Source organism: Vidua chalybeata, chromosome 8 (assembly GCF_026979565.1).
Source record: "Vidua chalybeata isolate OUT-0048 chromosome 8, bVidCha1 merged haplotype, whole genome shotgun sequence".
Taxonomy (NCBI): Eukaryota; Metazoa; Chordata; class Aves; order Passeriformes; family Viduidae; genus Vidua; species Vidua chalybeata.
The window spans coordinates 30,122,512-30,145,807 of NC_071537.1; the positions used below are offsets into that span (position 1 = coordinate 30,122,512).

At 40.8% G+C, this 23,296-nt stretch overlaps 1 protein-coding gene across 11 annotated transcripts in view; it reads right to left on the reverse strand.

Annotated features, from left to right (window-relative positions):
- JMJD1C (jumonji domain containing 1C) overlaps positions 1-23,296 on the reverse strand; it is a 158,356-nt gene that overhangs the window by 6,324 nt on the left and 128,736 nt on the right. For 10 of the 11 annotated variants that reach the window (XM_053949641.1, XM_053949648.1, XM_053949647.1 and 7 more), the window contains 16 exons: positions 21,341-21,513; positions 18,826-21,023; positions 16,032-16,233; positions 14,141-14,355; positions 13,043-13,195; positions 10,177-10,266; positions 8,777-8,904; positions 8,378-8,591; positions 6,812-7,026; positions 6,259-6,537; positions 5,701-5,869; positions 5,221-5,311; positions 4,977-5,107; positions 3,729-3,851; positions 2,572-2,711; positions 160-336 (listed from right to left, as the gene is read on the reverse strand). In XM_053949641.1, the coding sequence (XP_053805616.1) occupies positions 160-336; positions 2,572-2,711; positions 3,729-3,851; positions 4,977-5,107; positions 5,221-5,311; positions 5,701-5,869; positions 6,259-6,537; positions 6,812-7,026; positions 8,378-8,591; positions 8,777-8,904; positions 10,177-10,266; positions 13,043-13,195; positions 14,141-14,355; positions 16,032-16,233; positions 18,826-21,023; positions 21,341-21,513 (4,698 nt within the window). The remainder of the gene's footprint in view (positions 1-159; positions 337-2,571; positions 2,712-3,728; positions 3,852-4,976; positions 5,108-5,220; positions 5,312-5,700; positions 5,870-6,258; positions 6,538-6,811; positions 7,027-8,377; positions 8,592-8,776; positions 8,905-10,176; positions 10,267-13,042; positions 13,196-14,140; positions 14,356-16,031; positions 16,234-18,825; positions 21,024-21,340; positions 21,514-23,296) is intronic. The other variant, XM_053949642.1, reaches the window with a different exon arrangement.

Below are 23,296 nucleotides of genomic sequence, written 5' to 3' on the forward strand. Positions count from 1 at the left end.
GCATTCAATTTGCTGTATGTTAGTCAGCTACACCAGCAGATGTACCTTATTTTACATTTCTACATGCTAACAGATACTAAGAAAAAAAATGTAACTGAGCACAAATGTCTTTGGAAAAAAGTTATTACTCTTGTATGTCTTTAACCTAAGGTACATTACCTGATGAAGTGCTCCTGCTGGTAGAATAATAGCATCACCAAGGAACTGAATAACTGTGCAGGTTTTTACTCCATATTCTTCAAAAAGTCTTTGGCGAAGTTTTTTGTTCACATACCAACTCTGATCACGGATTGGATCATGCTCTGGTAAAACTTCTAGGCCTTGCTCCTTTGCTATCTGTTAAGTACAGAAAAGATCCCAAATAACTTCCAAAAGAACCAAACCTTTTGCTGATGAATTTTATGTATATCCACCTCGCCAAGCAACGTCACTCGGTTCCCAACACCAAGCAAGAACTCTGGCTAGGGGCTCAAAACAACCCCAAAGGATCTGGGAAGTGTCACTGAACTGAAGACATCTGCAACACTCCCACTCCAAAATGCAGAGCTTTAAAGAACTCAGCACAATAATCATGCTCTCTGTGTGACTTCTTTCATCCAGAAAACACAATCTGAGCTCAGGAGTTCCTGTGCTGCCAATTCTTCAGGCTTAGAACCTTCTTTAGTTTTGACACAGACACGCAACATCACTACCTTAGCTCAGGAAAAAAAGCAGCCAATAAAGCCAAAGGTTGTAGTCCTGGGAAACCTGCTCCAGGTGACTCTGCTTGAGCACAGGGCTCGGCAGAAGGGACCTCAAGGGGTCCATTCCAACCTCAGCCATGCTGGGATAAGAAGCTGCTTTCCTACCACCCTATGAAGGTATTCAGAAAAAATTATCAACACATAAAAATACTTCCTGACATGGATTGTGTAATTCCTAAATGGAATTACACAACCATTTCTCATCAAGTGAGCCACAGGGGAACAAATATTACTCTTAATCAACTGCCACTAAATCAATCCTAATCACTAAAAAAGAAAAAAGTGATTACATAAGAACATATTACGTACAAAGAACACAAACCTAATCCACCTGTCTTGAGTCATGAAACAAGTATCTCATTAAAAACATACATTTCTTTGCTTTTATTTATTAAATGAATGCAATTATGTGTGATGGAGAATTTTAAACTCTGCTTGAGTATTAGATACTGAGATTTTATATCTTATCAGCAGCAAAGTGGTCCCAATGCTTACCCATCAATTCATCTCCAATTCAATACTTCACAAATACCACCACTTGTAAAATACGTGGTGGTACACAACTCATTTGGGATACCAGGGCAAACTGTGGTAGCAAATGACAAACTTCTTTCCGCAGCATCCTGAATGCTTCTGTTTTAAACTGCTGCTCAAATAGTTTCACAGCTATTCACAGTAGTTTCACAAGTGCTCTGAGGGAGTATTCAGCATTTCCTCTCTATGTCCACCTATTCCTTTGCATTCATGACTTTATTCATAACTCTCTTTTTTGAACTGAAAGGCACCATCTAATTTATGAGCATCTACTTTTTGAATGAACAAAAAAGTCTTGCTGAATAATTCATAATCTCCTAGAATTAGCTTTGTTTTACTTACCAGTGCTCATTTTTACCCACAGTTTAGCCTGCCAAAGAGCAAATGTTTGAGTCACTGGAGGACAGCTGGCCTGCTACAGAAACACTGCTTTATTGTCAAAGGGAATCTTCACTGCTAAATTTCTTAGGCTTTCCTACTCACAGCAGAGCCCTTGGCCTCAAGTTTGTTTATGGACCCCTCTGCTGCAGCCAGTTAAAACTCATCTCATCTCTCCTCACAGTAAAGACATCTCCTCAAGCAATCACTTCAGTGATACTTTGCTATTTCTGTGTCACCTATCAAGGCCACCTTCCCATAACACACAAATGTGCTAAGGACAGGGCACAGAAAACTGCTTCCAAGGTGGATCCCTACATTTAATGGATTGATGGATCTTCATCCTAGGGAACAACCTGAAAGGTTCTGATGTGGCTCTAACTGATCACCACATGCCACTGAAGGATGATCTGCAACATGACCAGGTTAAGTTTGCTGCCCTTTTTAGTTATCCCACTGCTTCCACCTTCACCAAGAGCCCAGCCACGTTCCTGTGCTGACTGATGTCACACAGTCCTGCCAAAGACTGGTGGCCACTGGGTGGTGAGGTCAGGGGATTTGGCATGGGAAAATTCACCAAAAATTCAGCAGCAATAATACAATAATGGATTAGTGACAGAAAAACATCATCCCACAAATTATCTTTTGTATTAGAGCAGGGCAAGAGTAGATCTCCATGCCCTAAGCCTTCAGTTACAAGACACCTGTCACTCTTCCTAAGTGAATATATGTGTTACACATTTTATTTGTTTGTGGTGCAGCAGGTCAAGTATGATTTATTTTATGTGCTATAAAGGAAATAATTTTGCCTTCCTCCCTTCTCTAACATTGAGGTGGGGTTTGTGGTTTTTGCCAGCCCCGTTTGATTCACCAATTACTTAGGTTATATTTATAAATTACATGTAATAGAGCTAACCTTTTGCAGAAACTCTCTTATCTTGTCAGCATCTTTGCCAGCATAAATGTGCCACAAAGCACCAGGTAATTCACTTGAATCTTTCAACCGCTTTCTTAAAAGGTCATCCAAATCTTCCTCTTCCAACTTCTTCAAAACTCCTAAGGGTCAACAAAAATATTCTTTAAATGTGAGAAGGAGAAAAAATGTTGAAACAAAATACCTTCTTTTCAAATTTCTTGTGTGAGACTGAGCAGATAGAAGTTTGCTGAATACAACAGAAGCCACCAGGTGATCTTTCTGTTCAATGCCTGTAACTCATTGCTAGAACATGAATGCCATGGACACCTTAAAATATATTTAATTTTTGAAATTTTTCACATTTCCTGATTTCCAGAGAACACAATCTCCTACCTGAAATAAACAAGCAGGACTGGTACCAAAAAATGAAAAGATGAAAATGGTGTTTTCCTGCAGTCAGCACAAGCATGCTGTTGTTGCAGCCAGAGCTTTCTCAGGATGCTCAGGTTTGCTGCTATTAACTCAGTGCATACACACGTGAAAACAAAGCAAATGAAAGACAAACCTTACTGCAGCTCTATTAGTCACACCCAAAATCTACATTTGCTGATTATGGAATAAGAGGGCAAAAGAAAAAGGGCAAAGAAACAAAACTATTACAGTGATTTAAAGACTGTTTCACATAAGCAATAAACCTCATAGAGACGACTAACATACACCAATTTAAGCTCTCCAGTGTTGAAAAATTACATTGCAGCCCAAATTCAATGGATAGGCACAATGCATGCAGAAGCAGCAGCATAAACAGAAGGTTTGGCAAATACATCATCCTGACATAATTGTTAGAACCAGTACAGCTTCCAGAGAAAATCCTTCACCCTGCACTTCCATTAGCTATACCCGTCCCAGCACAGCAGTGGTGCATCAATTATACAAAATGGCAAAAAAAGTGGAAAGAGTTTGAAATACCATTTCATAATTCATGAACTGCAGTGTATAACTAATGTGCGTGCAAACCCTTGGAACAAAGAATCTCCCAGCTGTAAGCAGGTTCTTATGGATCTCTTTCACTGCCTTCCAAAGAACAGTGTCAATTTTAGAAGGGGCAGAACATTCAGTCCATCTACACCACTTACAGAGAGCGAGATTCACAGTACCTGATTTGGAAAGTACTCCATTTCCTTTGGCTATGCCAACATAAACAAGGATGTTCACGACATCAGAAACTTCAATATGGAGATTTGTGGTTCCTATGTCATGGTCTTTAGTAGCAGCCACACCTATGTTAAAAGATAAAATTAAGATTTATTTGTATTGCATATTCAAATCAGAACATGTAACAACAGTGAAGAAATTCCTGAAGTACACTTGGCATCACTGAGATAGACAAATTGAAAACATATTTTTTGTTCACCTGCTAAGCAAGAAAGCATTACTTTTAACAGAGTCCTTGAGATTCTCTCTTAGCCCAGGTACCTGTCCCTACAGAGCATCTGTGTCAGAACAAAACGTTTCAGCAGAATAGTCAAGAGACATTTCCTGACCACTATGTTCCATTCCTCTTCAACCCTTCAGGTTGTTCAGGGCAGAATACAGGTACAATGAATACACAAGGTTATCAAATCTGTCACTTTTATGTCTGGCTGTAAGACAGCTCTTAATCAAAATCATGCCCAAAGAGGAAAATTAATTTTAGTTTTAAGAAGTGGAATGAACATTCTTAAGTCAAAAGGACATTCTGGAACACTGAGCCTTAGAGCAGTATTATCTCAGAGTGGCATTAATGACTCAGTCCTCAGACCCATGCCATTATCACTATTGTTAATATGCTTCTTTCACAGGATATTTGGAGAACTTTTAAAACCAAAGCCATCGTGTCACAAATTGCTACTCATTTCTTGTCCTATTACAACAATTTGTAAAACAGAATTAAACAACACTCTTTGCAAAAGAAGGAGCAGACAGAAAGTGTCTGAGGGAACCAACCTTTTCTGAACAGATTTTTGAGTGTACAGCACGCAAAATAAATTATGAGAAATATGATGAGATTAATTTATGACCAGAATTATTAATACAATGATATTTCATGAAGTATTTTGTCATGCAGACAAAATGACAAAATCTTACTAAAGACAGGTTCTATCACTGTGTAGAAGCAGCTAACCATTTGTATGCTTCAGAAGACTGTAATAGCATAAAACAAGATGGAAAAAAATGGAGAAGCAAATAGACTCTCATGGCCTAGGTGCAAATACTGTTAAATACCCAAGTCAGTCAGTGTTTCCCCTACATTCAGTGAACAATTATCCTTCAAGAAAGCTCAGCTTTCTGTCAAGCATGGTAATGTGTGATAGTCTACAAGTTTAAGGGAAGAGGTAAGTGCTGCATTTATAGGGCAAGCTCACCATATGCACTGCATAGCCTGGGTCCCAAATCCGGACGGACAAAAAATCCTGGCAGATGAGAAGCCAAGTTTAGTTTTCCTTCTGGACTACAATATTCAGGCAAGGGTAAACTTTTTAGTAAGTCCTCATATCTGCAGGAGAAAAGAAAAAAAGTATGTAATTGAATTTGCTTCTGTTACGTAGAGAGAGAAAATAGAGTAAATTAAGATTGACCATAGAACATCTAATATTAAACTCAAAATACCTTGCTGGCATCATGGCCTTGAAATCTTCACCAGAAGGCCAGTCCTTCAGTTTTAGCAGAGCTGTTTCTCCATTTTTTACTTTCTGCCGTTCTGCAAGTAACAGAAATAACTAAAAACTAATGTACTGTAGGTAGTTCACTTTATTAAACTAAAATATAAACATTAACTCTAAACCTGCCAAGAATCAAAATTTCATGCATAAACAGGAGATAGCTGATTTCAAGACTCAAGAATGATACAAACCAAACAGGACATTCGTCCAGTTTCTTACTTAGACCTAGCTAGTATAATAGTGCATCCTTAATTCTGCAGAGATACAAAATGCAAGTTTCCACCACATTCTCTGGAAACAGATTACCTACAGCTTTCTTTTTGAAGTTTCTTCAAAGCCTCAAGATCCATAATGATATTTTTTAACAGCAGTTTCTAACACTGATCATGTTCAGAATCAATACCAAAATACATTTTAAGGAACATACTCGAAACATCTTCAAAACCATCCCAGAACTCTTTGACATTGGTGTTTGAAATGATACTGTCCTTGCAATTCAAGATATCGGCTTGCTGGTTTCCAAAATCCAGGCTGATTGACTCAGCTTTCCACAGGCTGAAGTTCATTTTCTTATGCATACCGGACACCAAAACTGGCTGTAAAGAGGAAAATAAAATAATTTTTAAAAATCATACTTATTCTTTCACAAGTAGACAAATTCTTTAACTGAACTGGAATACAAATGTGTCTGGAACACATAAGGAAGACCTTGGCCTTACTGAGCTGTTAACACTTCCTCCAGCAGCACCCACATCCAAACGTGTCACCCCTTTTTGGAATCTGAAACTCCACAACAGAAATGCCCTATTTATTGTTAACTGGTTAACTCAAGTTTAACTGCACAAGGTTCATCTGTGGGCTATACCTGACAACCATTTTTTGCCCCCAGTTTTAAACATGGAGTTAGACACTTCTGTCCTTTAATACACAACTCCCCAGAGCTCATGCTGATGTCACTTTACTAACCAACCTGCTCAATACCTACCCTTCCTTGTTTCCAGCACTCTTTGAAGAGCTTCCAGTTGTTGGTGTTTTTATGATCTCTGAGCCACAGAACATGCTTATCACAGATCCACGAATACTGGATATCACTGTACCGTTTACTGCAGTCATCCTGAATACTTTTTTTATCATCCTTTGGCTCTTCTTTTGTTTCAGATTTTACATTTATCTTTGGTGCTCTATTTGGTGGAATCTTGTTTTCTACTACTGAAGCAATTATATCATCAAGAATGTTTGGCATAGTCCTTCCACTCTTGCCACTCTGTTAGAAAATAAATGCATGCTTAAACAATGTAAAAGCAACTTAATGCAATTCCTTTTGAAAGAGAGTAACGTTTCTGATGTTGTATCAATTATCATAATATATAAAAACAAATAAAATGTTAATGTGTGTGTGTGCGCATATGAAGTTTTAATTATGAATGATTATTTAAAGCAATACACCTATCAGACTGCTCTAACTGTAATGTGCCAGAACAGACTGATAGAGATTTTCAAATCCTAAGAGAAAAACTGTGCATCTTGTAAACACTTACTGCTGTTCCTGTAGAGTACACTGGAGCAAAAGCAATGCCAGCATCTGTAGAGCCCAGACGCAGTTTGCCTGCTGTTGTAGTTAACAGATCTCGTAAGGTTGAGCCCTGCTCGTTGTTCTGGGATGCAGGAGGGGAACTTTTACAGTTTGGGGACTCCAAATTATCCTGGTCCTTCCCTTCCTTTGAATGTTTTCCAGAAGGACATTCTTTGTTCTCTAAAACAAAAATAATCATTGCAAGTTTACACTGTTGTATCATGGTGCACACATAGGAACAGCAGTGGTACCCTGCATTTCCTAGTGGTGGTAACAGACTGTGCAGCACTAGTGCTTTATGCACCTGGAAATACACCAGAGGACAAACTACATCCTTCAAAACAGAGTCAAACAGTGTGACCAAGCAAAGGCCTTCCTCAGCATCTCAACGTGCAGCTGAGTGAGTGCCTGTCCTGAGTGAGATACGCTGTAGCTGGAAATACTTCCACAGCACACAGGCATTCCACCAGCAGATCTTCTGGTGAGGGATTCTGATGCCACGAGGGAAAGGTGCTGCAGTTTCAAGCTTGGAATCAGCAAAGAACACTGTCTTTTCTTTTTGTGAACAGCAAATGGTGTTATTTTTTATTAATTTAATTACAGAATCACATGGAATCACCAGCTTGGAAGAGACCTTTAAGATCAAGTCCAACCCATGCTCTAACACCACATCAACTAAACCATGGCACTGAGTGCCACATCCGGTCTTTTTTTAAACACATCCAGGGATGGTGACTCCACCATCTCCCTGAAGAGACAATTCCAGTACTTTATCACCCTTTCAGTAAAAAAACGTTTTCCTAATATCCAACCTAAATTTCCCCTGGCACAGCTTAAGACTGTGTCCTCTCGTTCTGTCAGTGCTGCCTGGAGAAAGAGACCAACCCCCACCTGAGCACAGCCATCTTTCAGGGAGTTGTAGAGAGTGATAAGGTCATCCCTGAGTCTCCTTTTCTCCAGGCTGAACACCCCCAGCTCCCTCAGCCATTCCTCACAGGATTTGTGTTCCCAGCCCCTCTCCAGCCTCGCTGCCTCCTCTGGACGCGCTCCAGCGTCTCAACGTCCCTCCCAAACTGAGGGGCCAGACCTGGACACAGCACTCGAGGTGTGCCCTCACCAGTGCCCAGTACAGAAGAAGAATGACCTCCCTGCTCCTGCTGGCCACACCATTCCTGATCCAGGCCAGGTGACATTGGCCTTCTTGGCCACCAGGGCACACTGCTGGCTCATGTTCAGCCAGCTGTGGACCAGTACCCCCAGGTCCCTTTCTGCCTGGGCACTGTCCAGCCACACCGTCCCTGGCCTGCAGCATTGCAGGGGGTTATTGTGGCCAAAATGCAGGACTTGGCACTTGGACTTATTAAACTTCATCCTACTGGACTGTGCCCATCCATCCAACCATTCCAGGTCTCTCTGCAGAGCCCTCCTACCTTCCAACAGATCAACACAGGATCCCAGCTTAGTGTCATCTGAAAAGTACCAGCAGTGCCCCCAAAGTCACGGACATGATATGACAATTTCAAACATATACCTTTTTTTTCTTCTCTGGCTTTCTGCTCTGCAAGATCAGCCAGCCAATGCAGTGGGGACTGGGATTCAGGCGGTGTTAACTTGCTGTCTGTGCTCACATCACTCCTTGGACTTGTGTTACCATTTGTCTCAGACTTTTGAGGAGTATTCTGCTGTTGAGACTCAGGCATACACAGAGAAATTTTATTACTGTGGTTAAGGACATTCTGCAAAACCTGTAAAGAACAAATTTATTTTTAACTACATAGCTTCACTTTAACGTATTTCAAAGACAGGGCCAGCACTTAACCCCCACATATGCAAACTAAAATGCAACTGGTACTACTCAAATACAAAAATCCACCAGGATCAGAGTACTTGAACAAGATGCAATATATATATACACACATTTTAGACTCACCTGAGACACACCATTCATTGCAGGGAGCTTGCCAGCTTGTGTGTTCTGCTTGGTGGTGCACTGACAATGGGATTTAATTTCAAATTTTTCTCTAATACTGTGCATAGCATCTAAAAGATCTGTCAAAACTAGAGACAATTAAGAAGAAAAACATTACTAGCTGTCAATCATTCTGACCCTCTTTACAATGTACACGGTGATGTCTTAAACTATTAAAAATCCTGAATTTATCATTCAAAGCTTCTCCAAAATGACTCCCCAGTTTATCTTCAAGCTTGTGCAGAGAGACATTCAATTAAATAATCGCACACTACCCTTCTGAATAACCTGCACTTGAGTCTGCATTCCCATTGCATGGCACACATCAAGCAAGCCAGTAATTATTTACTTCTCATTGTTCAATAGGTGTATCATTGCTTCATTCAATAAAACCATCAGCTAAAGACTGAAGCGAGCCATGTCTTGACAAAAAATCAGTATGTGAGCATGTAAATGAAGGCTGTTAGGTAATGGGCATGCACGGAAGTACAAAACTGAGGTTAAGTAGGCAGCCTTCACTGTGCTGTTTCCAGATGAGTGGCTCACTTTCACAATTTAAATTTCAAACCAGTTGCAGTCTAGAACCTGTTCTGGGAAATGTCACAATTTGAATTTGTTATGGAATCTACCCAACCTTCATTTCTACCTGAACTAACATGGAACAACCCATGGAATAATGACTTGGTTCTGTATTTTCAGCTTAAAATAACCTGGGAATTTACTTAGGACGTTTAAGGGCACATTTCAATTTTCTATTTTCTGGTCTGTATCAGTGCTGACAGAAATTTTGTGCTAACAACCACTACATCACACTTAATGGCAGTACTTCAGAGAACTTACTTGGTGGTAAGCAGAATTCTGAATCTAGCTGGATTTATGATTCCTGCTTAGTTTTTCAATTGTCATGAGCTCATTCACTGCATTTTGCTCAATCAAAATGCAGTGAACTTGGGCATGGGAGAGACAATAGTGAAATACAAATCCCCAAAAATCCATTGCCTCAGTGGTACTATTTAAACATTTTCTTTTAACAGCTAAGGTCAGATTTATTAAATACATTCTGATTGTTTTATTCTGCTCTGAAAAGGTACAAATCCATCACAAAAAAAGGCTCTCAATTTCTTCACTGCCTGTCCCCAAAACCCCTTTACACATCTGTCAGCACACTTCTCTTACTCTCGTCATCATCTGTGCCCAGTGCTGGTAACTGCCCAGAACCACTTGCCTTCTTGCAACCATTTAACCCAACTCCCAGGTTTTTAAATGGAAAATGAGAAGTTTCAAGAAACAACTCTGTCCCCACTTTCACAGAAAAGACCTGAGGGGAAAAGCAGCTTCTGCTTGTTTGCATATAGTCTTACCAGAGCCTGGAATAATCTGTGTTGGCATCAGGTGCTTGTGATCATGAGGCTGTCCCTTCACACACTTCATCCAGGCGTACAACTCCTTATCTGCAAAATAGTATTGCCAATGTTTTACTTCCCTTATGTTGCACACAGACAGAACTAAGGTCTTTCAGACTGGTTTTGGTTAGAAACATTTCTCTGCACACGCAGGTCTTCTGTCTGGGTATCCAGTATGACAAGGACTTGCATATAAAAGCTACTTTTCACATTAACAAAAAGAGTTTTAACAATACTGAAATCTGAAATACCTGCATCTGTAACACAGGCCCTTGCCAATTACTTCCAAATTTCAAAGTGTATTCCCTTTATCAATTTAGTGAGTTGCCAATTTAACACAGGCTGAAATCCTTTACAGTTGCTATTAAGGCCATGAGCCTCCCTTGATGAATCCTGCCATGGAAAAGAGACTTAATTAAGCTGTGATTGTATGGTTCATCTAATTTGACACAATCCACACTCCAACTGGAAGCATCTGTTTTCAACCAGAGTTCACCAGACAAGCCAAAAAGACAAACTTTAACCAAGTAATCTCTCTGATTCAGCTTATGATGCAGCTACACCAGTGGGACTGGTGGCACAAAGGAGAGGGAAGTTGCATCACGGATTTATGGCACATTAAAGCAACCATGAAACCCTAATACTGGCTGAAAATCATTTGTGCCAGCAGAGAGCACCTAACTGGTAAGAGAGAGATGCTTTCTAAGTTGTTTAAGGAAGACTCTCCTGAAATATGCAATGTAAAGAAAACACACAAGAATAATGAGAGCCAAAAATGTCTGGCCAAGCAACTGGTCACCAACCTACAATGTGATTTTGGGGCAGAAAGAACACAATTTCTCTCTCCATCCCCAGTCTTGTGTCCTATTCACTAAACTACTAATTTTAAGACATTTTTCCAAGCCTTTTACCAGTTTGCTCACTGGTATCACTTGCAATTTAAACTAAGGAACACACCACAGGAACATGTAACACATTTAAGGCTTTTTTTTTTTTTTTTACACTGTAGTAGGTACACAACGTTTCAAATGTTCCTTCAGACAAATATTAAATTTATATGCTATTCAGTAGTTTTTGTAGCACCTAAAACATCTCAATATCCAACTGGTCACAAATATAAATAAATCAAGACAACAGAACAGTATGTATCTAAATCTGTTTTCTCACGGAAATGTCGTAACATGGAATCCCAATTGATGGTGCCATAAACTCTCTGAAGGTAACAATGGTTGCATATGCACTCGCTCATGTAGTAAAGTGATAAGAGAAGTCATTGATAAGTATCTGAATCTGAAATATTTAAACATCTAACATTCCTGCTGAAGCAGGAAAAAACCAGGGGATTCTCTGTTACATTCAGCAACTGTAAAAAAACAACTACTGGTTCCAGGAAAAATGGTGTAATATAAAAGTCCTAGTATATAGAGATGGGTGGGTGGTTCTGAACGTTTTTTAAGAGAGTACCAAAGAAACAGCACAGTTCACATGAATCCTACGGCACCATTAGAAATTAAGCCACAGCGAGGGAAGCTGTCGTACTTCTGCTTTCACACGTAAAATTGCAATCAAAAGAAAGGAGAAAGGTCTTCCCTGTAAGAAAACTGAAGAGAAGCCTCCTTCTTTATACTGCTTGTTCCAACTTCTAAGACATTTTACTAAAACTTTCCTGGCTGGTTAACACATACTATAAAAAGCCTCTGACTGTGTGTTCCCAGGGTAAATAATGTTTGGCATCTATCCCAAGCCACGTCAGATGGATGCACAGACATGCGCACACACAGACTTCAGCCAAAGAGCTGCTGAAGCAGCCTCCAGCATTAAAGCATTAACAACTGTTCTCAGTGCAGGAAAATCCTGACATTAGCTCCCTAAAAACTTCAGTGTAGGAGGCCTGTCACTGCAAGCCAGGGACAAAGTGGGTGAGACTCTCCATTTGGCAAAGCTTTGCACCTAACACTTAAACTTTATTTTACTAACATTTCACATCTGTGACATTACACGGCTGTGACAAACATGGAACTGCTTTTCCAAACAGCATTATCCTTGAATCAGTTCCTGGCACAGCGTCTGACCGCAGAACTGTGCCAGGGCACAACGCCTGCCTCCCAGGGAAGGCAGTGCATTCCACCAAGCCTGCACACCAGTGTCACAGCCGAGGGCTCCAAGCCCAAATCAATCCTCCAAGTCATTCCTCCTTTCAATTGCAACCCAGCTGGGTCACCCAGAAATCAGAGGTTTCCAAGTCAGTCCTGTTATACTTCTCTCTCTCCAGACTAAAGTAGGTGTTTCCATTAGAGCACAGGATAAACCACGTATATGTGTAGACTTATGGATTGTGAAACTTCCATTAAGATTCATTTTAAATACCACCTGAAGTATTTCCCTCCATCTCTTTTTTATGATAAAACTATAAAATAGGATGTTACATCATTATGACAAGCCACTTCTGAAGGGAGGCCTCCAGAAAGCATTCAAATCAAGGCAAGTCTTAACAGCAATGAGTTACCATAAACAGAGAGGTGTGACTGAGCACCAGCCTCAAAACTGAAGAACAAGATTTAACCTTGAGGGGCAAGGCACAAGCAATCCACACAAAAAGACTGAAACGTAGACAAAGAGCTAAAATAGCCCCCACAGCAGCTGCTTTCTGAATGACTGATTCTGTATCTACTGACAAAAAAGGAGGCAAAGTAGATCTAAGAGAAACCAATACACACAAGAAATAATTTAACACTTTACAGAAAGACAGTTCTAGTGGATCAGCAGCTCTGCAACAAATGAGAATAAACAGCCTATACAATACTCTAGTTCATAAAAAACTGACCTCTAGAACTTTTCCTTTCCTTTGCTTTGTAACAATCTAGGCAGACCACAAATCCACATTTTTGGCAGACCCAATGAATGTTAAATAATGTGGCTTCACATGCATCACACATCTCACGGACTCCTCTCACTGCTCTCTTCCATGCAATTTTGGCTGAAATACAAAATAAGCAGAATAAAAGGACTGAAATTTAAATGCAAAGCACAGAATGAATAGTCTTTATAGATGAAGCATTCATAAGTTTCCCCTCAGACACAACTGGGTTTTGGGGGAGGAAAATGATTCTTCATGAACAGGCCATCGAGAGCTACCCTCTTAGCTCCATTACACAGCATTCCCTTCAATGCTACCTACTATCAACACATTATAAAGAAATAAAACATTCAGAAAACACAGACTAAAGTAATACAGAAAAGATATTGCTGCAAGCACAAACAACTTCTTTAGCGTACACTTTTAACCCATGCACTCAAGAGGGTTTTTCACCTGACTGCCCGCGGGACATGTTTGATCTAAAGGGCAGCCAAATCAATGAGCTGGACAGTTGAAGCTGGCAGAAGGGGAAAGAGGTGCCTGTTCAGGAGACCTGGCTGGTATGTGTTTTCTGCTCCACTTCCTCCTCATACAGCCTGGAATTAGCAGAACCACCAGCCTGCGCCCATCTGCTGTGGGCCAGAAGGATGGAGGGCTGCTTTGGTGGGGAGGCGACAGTGTTAGCACATGCTCTGCGGGGCCTACGCGGCTGCACTCTTCTCCTCTGTTTTGGGAAGGAGACACATCAGAAACACACCATTTGTTGGCAGCAGTCAGTACCTGGCTCGCCACAGGCCTTGGCTGGGAGCTGGCTGCTCTGGCTGCAGAGCTGGAGGCCAAGCTGGCAATGGAGGCTCCTCCAAACCCAACAGGGCCCTGGCCCAGCACAGCCAAGCACAGGGAGGGGATCGGGCTGGCCCACTGAGGAAGGAACCCTCCCCAGCATGTCCTCCTACTAAACAGCCTAGGAAAATCCAGCAGCCAGGGGAACAGAGCTACGCAAAAGGAAGCAATGGTAATCCAAGAAAAACTGCACAACACTTGACAGCTTTGAGGGCTCCTTACCATCTTTTTTCACCCAGGACATGGCTGTTTTCTCAGAGGTTACCAATTGACAAAATTTATCCCCTATGATATCAAGAATGTATTTAGAAGTTTCTAGGTCCAGTTCATCATCTTCATAGTTTTCATGTGTCCATAAACTCAGTGCTTCATCATCATATTGATCAGGAGAGGAGAAACCATCTATCCTAACCACTCCATTCTTACTAAAAGACAACCTAAAAATGAAAACAAATAGTTTGACTGCATGTGTCATTATACTCTGTGACTTCCAATTTACTTGCTGCTTAAATCGTATAACACAGAAGTTTTCTTTTCACCTTATCATCCTACAGCCTTTTTAATTTTAAAATAAATCTTATTGATCAAAATAGCTTGAAAATTATAAATAAGGAAGCATGAAAACAAAAACTAACCTTTTCGGAACTTTTTTGCATTCCATTCACACATCATTCTTTCTCTCTAGCATTTATTACTCGTTTAAAATTGCAAACAAAAATATTTTTTTCCATTTTACTTTGATCAAAGTTTGGTTCCACCCACTTTCCCTCACTTTCAATTTTCGGAATGTCTGTGACAGCAGTCCCTCACTCTGACTTTTATTTTATAGATTTTTGTATCCTACTGCTTTCATACTAAGAAAGCATGAGTTCAAACACTACATTTAAATTTTTCTGGGCAGACCAAATCACCAACAGAAGCTTACATTTTTGTATCCACTAAACTGTGACCTTTCAAAGGCTCTCCTGTTACCCCATCCAGGGCCATTCTACTAACCCTGGCTATACTTAGCCTATTTTTAATCTGTAACAATTAATCATTCCATCTTATCCAAAACAGGGTAAGTCATTATACAGATGTGATCATGACAGTTAAGGAATTTATGCCAGAAAGACAGTCCTGAATTTAGAAGTATCAATAATAATGCTTAGATATGTATCCAAATGAACAAGATGAAATTATCAACTTTCAGCTTCCAAAATAACAATTTCCAAAAGAAGTGTAAACTTCTTTTGCAATTCAAGCTCTACTATCTAAACACAATGAAAATAACTAAACTGCTGTAAAACGTACTACAATACAATAAAAAAATATCTCATACCATTTTTTTAAATGTTGGCAAACCTTTATGTTCTCTGCTGTATAAAGGGGGAAGAAAATCAACCAAAATTCCAACTCTGCCAAATGTGGGAGCAAACATTCTTACAGAGAAGGTATTCAGAGTCCAAGCTTGAAATGATTCCTACACATCTACCAAGTCTAGTAACTGAAGATTCATTAAAAAAAATTAAACCCCACTTAGAGAACAGTTTCTTGTTGAAAACAAGTTGGATTAATATTGACAGCACAATCCATACAAAAATTGAAGTTGGTTTATCCTTTCCTGGCGCTTCCTGCACCCCAGGAAATTTTCTTCCTTGTAAGTTTTCCTTGATGGGCCATTAATTCCAAAAAAAAGGAGGTCACAATTCCTCTCTGTCCTCAGAAAACTCCCAGAAAACCCTGAGTAACATTCCCACCATATACTGGCATAAGAACAATTACAAGTAAGTGCAACTCTGTGGTTGTACAACTTGTCCAGAAAAACTGAAGCTTGCCTTTTGAAAATCCCACTTCAAATGTCAAGACACCTGTGTAATGGTGATGTGTTGTATTTTCTGCTTGCCTAAGGTACAGCAGGCAGATGTTCTGATGTCTTTGCTATAAAGCTTTAAACAGCAATGAAGTCAATCCACAAAAGAAATGCAAATGTAAATACTGTTAAAATAGATGCTGTCTTTTATCGGGTAGACTGCGACAGAAAAATCAGACATGCTTTCAAGTATGCCAGTCCTTTGTCAATATTATTTTAAAAGCTGAAACACAACATTACCAGGAAACTAGGCATACTTACCGCCGAAAGTAGTAAAATCTACAAAATACTGGTGAGTGAGTTGGTTCTTCTCCTTTCTTACTTCTTATTAACCTACATTCTCTGCATTTTTGCAAATTTGGTCCTATTTCAGAACAAGAATCATCCTGCAAAAAGGACTCTCCCGTTTGCTTCAGCTTCTTTACTTTGCGCCAGTCTTTTAACACTGAGCGAGGTATACCAGCTGCAAAAGTAAGGACAGTTTCAGATCAGGTACTGGCACTGCTTCCTCACACATCACAGTCAAGACAGTCAGTGGTCAACATTTTTTTGTTACCTGTATAATGTATTTAATTTTTATTTCCACCTGCCTGCATGTCAGCACCGAAGTTAAAAAAGCAAAGGTACCAATAAAGCTTTCACAGGCAGGAGCACAGTTAAGTAACTGCTAAGCTCCCAAGGCATAACATTTTCCCTTATATTAGGGGTATCATTCCCCAGACATTCTACTAAAACCATCTTCAGAATCTCATTCTGACAAAAAAAAAGCAAAGAAATACAATACTGCAAGAAAGTTAGGTTTGAACTCTTGTTTCTGAAGGTGTAGGCAAAAAACCACCCACAGTTTAATGAATAAAAGCAGAGCTTAAAAAAAAACAACCTAAAACCAAATTCCAACTCCTTCAAAACTTTTTTTTTTTTTCAAGTTACAGAATAGCAGCTATATTCAACAGAATCCATTTACACTATGTCTGGTTTGTTGGATTTGCAAGGCCAAGCAGTATAATTCTATTTTAAATACTGAAGTCAGCAGATCTGACACTGAGTAACATGAGGAGCAAGTCTATTGAGTAATAAGTGCAATTTTCACATACAGGTTTTGAAACTGAACCCTGTTGTCATTTAACCGGGCTTTCGTTTTAAAGAGTCTTGAAAGTGGCACCGCTCTTATCTGCAGACAGAGAGAATTATCTGTCATTTCATCTACCACTACTCTTGAAAGTTCATGTCCTGTAAACAGGGATCTGATATAGGATGACAAAAGGGTCAGGGTGCTAACTTTGGACTTGGTACCTGGGTGCAGATTGGTATTTTGCCAGAGATGACTTGTACAAACTTTACAAGTGACAGACTGCCTATGCCTCAGTTCTTGGCCTAGAAACCACATTCCATACTCACCCAAGGCATGACAGTAACCGGATTTAAACCTGAAGAGTAAAAGGGGCCCAAGTACAGGTTTACTAGCCCAAATCAATGTTTTCTGCCTTGGAAGCAGAGATCCTGGGTGTCATCTGGTAGCTGCCAGACTTCAAGCTCTGTGGGTAGGCACTTGGAAGACCCCCAACACTTGCAGGGCTGTGAAATGCTTGCTTTGCAGGAGGGAGCCTCACAGCCCGGAGCTCTGAGCGCTCTGGCTAGCACATGAGCTCCCGGGGGCTCTCCAAAACAGCATCAGGACAAAGCACTCTTCAACCCTGGAGGAATCCACACACCACCCATGCTGCAAAACTGAGCCCCAGACCCTGAAGCACAGTCAGCTACCTCCAGCCACCTACAGAGAACCCAGGCAGCTGTTTCAAGGGAACATCCTCCTTCCTGAAAGCTCCTCAAGGTTGACTATGATTTTGAGTAAAATCTTTGTGGAAAGTTCTTTTCGAAAGAAAAATCTCTGACCAGCTCTCTTGCAGAAATTTACCATGAAGAAATCTTTTGCAACAGCAGAAAGGTCATTAACACTTAACATGTTAAATATATGTATTTCGTTTACTTTAAAAAGGGAAGCTGAAAAGGATTTTACAGGCATGTTTGCCTTGATCTTCCCTTTATTTGGGAGCAGAAAGAAAAAGTAATACTATTATCACTGGACCAAATATGGGGAATACTTCAGATGGACTACAACATTTTCAGCACCCAGTACAATTCAGGGATCAAGTACTCTCGGATACCAGAAGAGTAACTTTATACACCAGACAGTGAAAAGCCACAGAATGTAATTACAGACAGTATTGCTCATTTTCTTGCTACCTTTACTTAAAAAGTCTTACAAGAAGTAATTTAATGGTAGACTCTCTAATACTTAACCAGACCAAAGACAAAGAAGAATCCTTGAAGAAGAATAAATTGGGATAAAAATAAGGCAAGTTTTTAAATAAAATCCCTTATGTTGGCAGACCAGTTTCTCTCTTTTTGTATTATGTAGTTACACTCTGCTACACGTTACAGTATTACATTTAAATGCAAATTTGTATTTCCCTAAATTTTTTATTCCTTAAACAAGAAGGATGTTAACACCATGTACTACACATGCTAGTTAGGAGTGTGAAATTATTCTTCCTTAAACCTTTCATTAAATTAACCAAATCATAACTGAGTGGCACTAGGCTCTCAAGGAACTGCCTCTGGCTTTCTGATCAAAGGATGAATTAGAGTTCAACAACAGAGAATCTTTCCCTCCAGCAGTGCTCTAAAAATAAATGCATTAAATCTTAAAATAAAATAAAAAAAAAAAAACCAACATATATATATATAAAAAGCTCAATACAAGTGGTATAACTATATGCACCAGCCTGCTCAATTCTGAGGGCCAGCATAAACGAGATGATTTCCTGCTTATTTATAGGCCAAGAACCAGTTTGTTAACACAGATATACAGAATACTCTATTTCTTAAACCAGGATATTTCAAATGGCCTCAAGACAGATAAATCAGGACCTATTCATTTACACAGGTATGCTTTTTAGCTCTTTTCCCAGCCATTATGTATGACAAACCCTCCAGGATTAAGTGTTGGACTTCACACACTTCCGTGTCTTCCAAATCAGATTAATATACTCACTGCTGTTACTGCCACTCTGTAACTTCAGCTTGCTTTTTTCTTTGGCGCTCCTGCTAAGAACACCATTTGGTTTCACTTCTTCCTCGGTATCACCCTTTTTTTTCTGCAAATCATTTTGTTTCTTTTTGTAAGTTGGCTTGGGCTGCCGTTTAGTCCTTTGCTCTGACTTGCTCTCACTTTCATCAGAGTCACCACTTTCAGAGCCAGACTCGTAAGTTCGTTTTCCTTTTCTCCTTGGGTGCTTATCTTCCTTTACAAACTTATCTGCCAAGATTTTGCTATCTATGTTATTTTGCAAATCATTTGATGTAGAAGCTATTAAATTGACAGTACATGGCTTAATAATTTCTGAAACACTGTTCCCTGAATTATCTTTTTTATTAGTGTTTTTATCTTCCTCTGAATGCCTTGTTAGCCAAGCCTTTTTCAGTTTAGTGTGGTAGTTTGGCTGACTCGTCTGGGAAGTTTGCCCACTGCCTACAGAGTTCGCTTTGTTTATTGTATTACAGACGATAGCACTGTCTAGGGAGAGAGAGGTTGAAAATGTCTGATTTTTCACAGAGTTGGACTCGGTCTCAGCGGTGTTGCTACTTTTAAACTGAGCTGCAGCCAACGCTGCCTTGTGCTTTTTCAAATGGACGAAGTCGGTAGAGGTGGAGAATCCCGAGCTGGGCTGAGCAGCGCTGCCAGCAGCGGATGTAACCGGAGCTGCAGTGCTGACCTTGCACTCCTGGGGCTGCGGTGCCGCCTGGCCGGCCGCTCTCGGGGCCGCGCTCTCCGGCGGCGCGCAGGACACCGTGCTCGACACCGAGTAAGTCACTTCGGAGCTGCCCCGGCTCGACGCGCTGGTCGTCATTGCTGCTGATGCAGTGACATCCGTTTTGGTGCTGCAGATGATAGTTGTGGTAGGGGTGACAGCATGAGGAATGCTGCCTTGCGAGACAGCTGCAAATTTCTTTTCATACTGTGTGCGAGCACTGTCTGAGTTCATATTTGGCAGTATGACTCTTCCAGTCTCCCTGGCTTCCGCTGTTTTCAGGCAATCTGCTAGATTTGTCACAGCTGAAGATCTCTCACTAACTCGATCTTTGGAAGCAGACTGCATTACTGGTACATTCTCATATTTTGTGCTAGAAGGAGGACGCACAATAACAGATGCTGTAGCGGACTGCGACTTTCCACTCATTCTTTCAGTGTGCCAATCCACTTTTTCATTATTTGGGGCATTATTGGACTTCCACATCTCTGATAAATTCTGTTCAGAAGTGCCCTTGTAAACAGTTTGGGCTTCCTTGGGCTCAGGTACTAAAGTTGGTGGTTTCTGCAACTCCTGTGTTTTGCCACCACCAGCATTAACGGGTTGAACAGGGGTTAGAGTTGGAGGTGAAAGGCTGCTGTAGCTGCTCTCCTTCTTCTCCAGGTTCTGGTGCACAGGAGGGTGAAATACAGGGGCCCTATGCAAGGCAGGCATACTCCGGAGTGTATTTGAAGATGAGACTGACAACTGAGTAGGGCTCCTGCTGTCACTTCTGAAAGAATTTACAGAGTGAGACTGCACTGACTGTGAAAGCTGCTCGGGTATCTTGCTTGTAGAGCCTTCGCTTTCTGGTTGGTGCTTAATTAAAGGTGGTGGTTTTGAAAGGGAAGAAATGTAGGAGGGGAGAGCCTGGGGACTAGCTGCTGTTGAAGGACAATTAGTTTGCTTATCAACATATACACCTGAAGCTTCCTTTGATGGGTACGATCTTGGTGGCTCATTTACTACACTGTTAGACAAGGTAGTGAAATAGTTACTCTGTGGCAAATTCTGTGGAACTGAATGTTTCATTTTATACAGTTCTGACACAGAGCGTTCAGCATCTTTGTCGTATTTTACTGAATGGCTTTTGGGACTTGAAGATAAGGATGTTACCCTGGAGTAGTTTTCTCTCTCTCCCTCCAGTGCCTTTATTTTAGCTGTAAAAGGAGCAACTTCAATACTTTCTTGGAGTATCCGTCTGTGTTCTTCTTTGTATTTGCTCAGTCGCTCCCCAGTCTCCTGTGGTGGCCTTGGCAGCTGGTTCAACATTGGATCTGCATAATGTCTGTGCATATGGCTCTCCTTTGCTGTCTGCATTCTGCTCTGCTCTAGCTCACTCTTCACTGGCGCAGTGGTAACAGAACGCAAAGGTTCAGCAAAAGCTTTCCTCTCCAGTTCTCTGTTTGAAGAAAGGTTAAGCAAACACAGGTTAGCCTGAATGTAGTACCATGTGCTAGACGGAAGACCTTTCTTCCCATGCCCTGAACCAAGTTATCTATTAACACAGAATAAACTTTCCTCTATATTAAGTACAATTTTCACAAGTCTTCAAATGACTCACAAACTCAAGTACCACACCAAGTCCACAAAGCAACACAATGACACACCTGTGTTCCCCACAGGCATCCACGTCTACAAATAAACTAAAAGGAAGCTAAAAGGCAACATCACTTGCAGAAATGTACCCTCACACACAGAGTTCAACAGCAAACTTACTCTTTGCGGTGCTCTACAATAGTTTTGGACAAAGGCGGGCTGGAATGCGCTGTCAGTTTGAGAGGCCGAAGGGGATCTGCACTGGACGGTCGCACCGGAATGTGACTCCGTAAACCAAGGCTGTCAGCTGAGGTCACTGGGGTGGGCTGGTGTAACCAGGGGCTGGGAGTATTCTGTTGACACCAACCAAACAAAACAAAAAATAAAATCAGATTTCAAAATAATCATGGGACCACAAGGGTAACTCTACCAAGTCCTACCAATGATCAAAGTAAAGTAATGTATTTCAGTATCAAATCACAGTCAGTAAATAAAATTTAAATCACTTTTTTTGACCAACTAAAATACAACTGTACTTCCCCTGCACTTCCAGCATACAAAACAGTTTACACATTTCAGAAGCATTCTTAGAACCATTTAATTTTCAAGTACTCAGGATGAGCAGTTAATTCTAGAACAGCATCTCAAGCTCATCAAAATTAACAAACCAATGACAACCTGACAACACTCTACTTCAGTTATTACTAAAAAGACCATTACCTCTTCAAATTACAAGTATTTCTTTAAAAACACAAATATGGCTTGATATTTCTAGAAGCAATTTTACCTCCAGCCTTATGACATATCTCAATAAAAGGGATACAAGTACTTCTTTCTTGGATTGTTCGTCTCCTGTCCCAACCAAATGATTAAGTATGATAATCCTAATTAATCTGCTTTATTTAGTCAGGCATTTTTATTTGGCTTGATCATCATCATCATGCTATTAAAACCATAAATGTACACACTTGCCATACTGTGCAGCATGGCAAACACACGGTCCAATTTTATGCTGTGTACCTAAACACTCCAAAGGTGGGCCTCCTTGTTTAGACACAGTGGTAAATCTTGATCTATGAAACTACTTTTTAATCTATTACTTTGTTAAGTTTCTGTTTTCTTATCTTTACTGAAACTTGCAGAACAGCCTGCAGAAAAGACCGCTCTCTCTCTCTCTCCTCTGCTTAGGAGACCTGCTTACAAGAAGTGCACACAGCAGAGTGGAAAAGCAGGACACCTGTTCAAGTGGGGCTCAAGTGCTGGGGACAAGCCAAGAAGGGACTGGGGATAAGAGTCAGCTTTTGTGCACACCCCAAAGCCTTGTGATGCTTGTCCATCCCTACTTTCTTCCCCTCCCTACGCTCCTCACCAGTCCATCCCTATCCTTCCCCTCAGACTTGGCAATTCCAGTTGGGAACTGCTGCAGCAGAAAGGGAAGCCAAGAGCGCTCATGACACATGCACACAGCACAGAATAGATCTGCAGGTGCTACAACTTTGAAGTTATGATTTCTGTGTTTTTGAATATTTAAAGCAGCCGCTTGGGTTTGCGCTCACAGTTTTAGTGCGCACGTTTCCTCGGCCAGGAGTTCCCACGCTGTGATGAGTTCCCACGAACAGCCTGTAAGCTGCATTAAAGTATTATGCAAAGAAGGCCCGTCACCTTCTCTCTGGAGGAGCTGGGGAACATCTGCCTGAGCACCAAGCCTTGCTCAAACAGCTTTGTGACTCCACCTGCACCATCTACTACTGCCCAGCCCAAGCATGGGAGCTGCCTCAGCCATCCAAGGCCAGTAGGGAAAGGTGGGCTTGGGGCACACTTCCTTCAGCTCAGAGACATGGCTCAGCCCTGAGCCAAGGGTGGATGCTGCTGCTGCTCTTACAGCTGAAACACAGATCCCTTTCTGTGATTGTGGCATCCATGCAAACCGACCTTGGAAACGCCCATTCTGGGTTTCTAAGATCTATTTTAAAAAGGCCTCCAGTGCGAGAGCCAGAAGACAAGTCACCACAAGACAATTGCCACATATCAACATAATTAAAAAGCTACGTGCCTCAGTATGCAGGGCTGCATTCTTCAGGCAGCCAAAGTGAAAATAACGTCTATCATAAGTTCTTTTAAAATGGACTTCTGTAT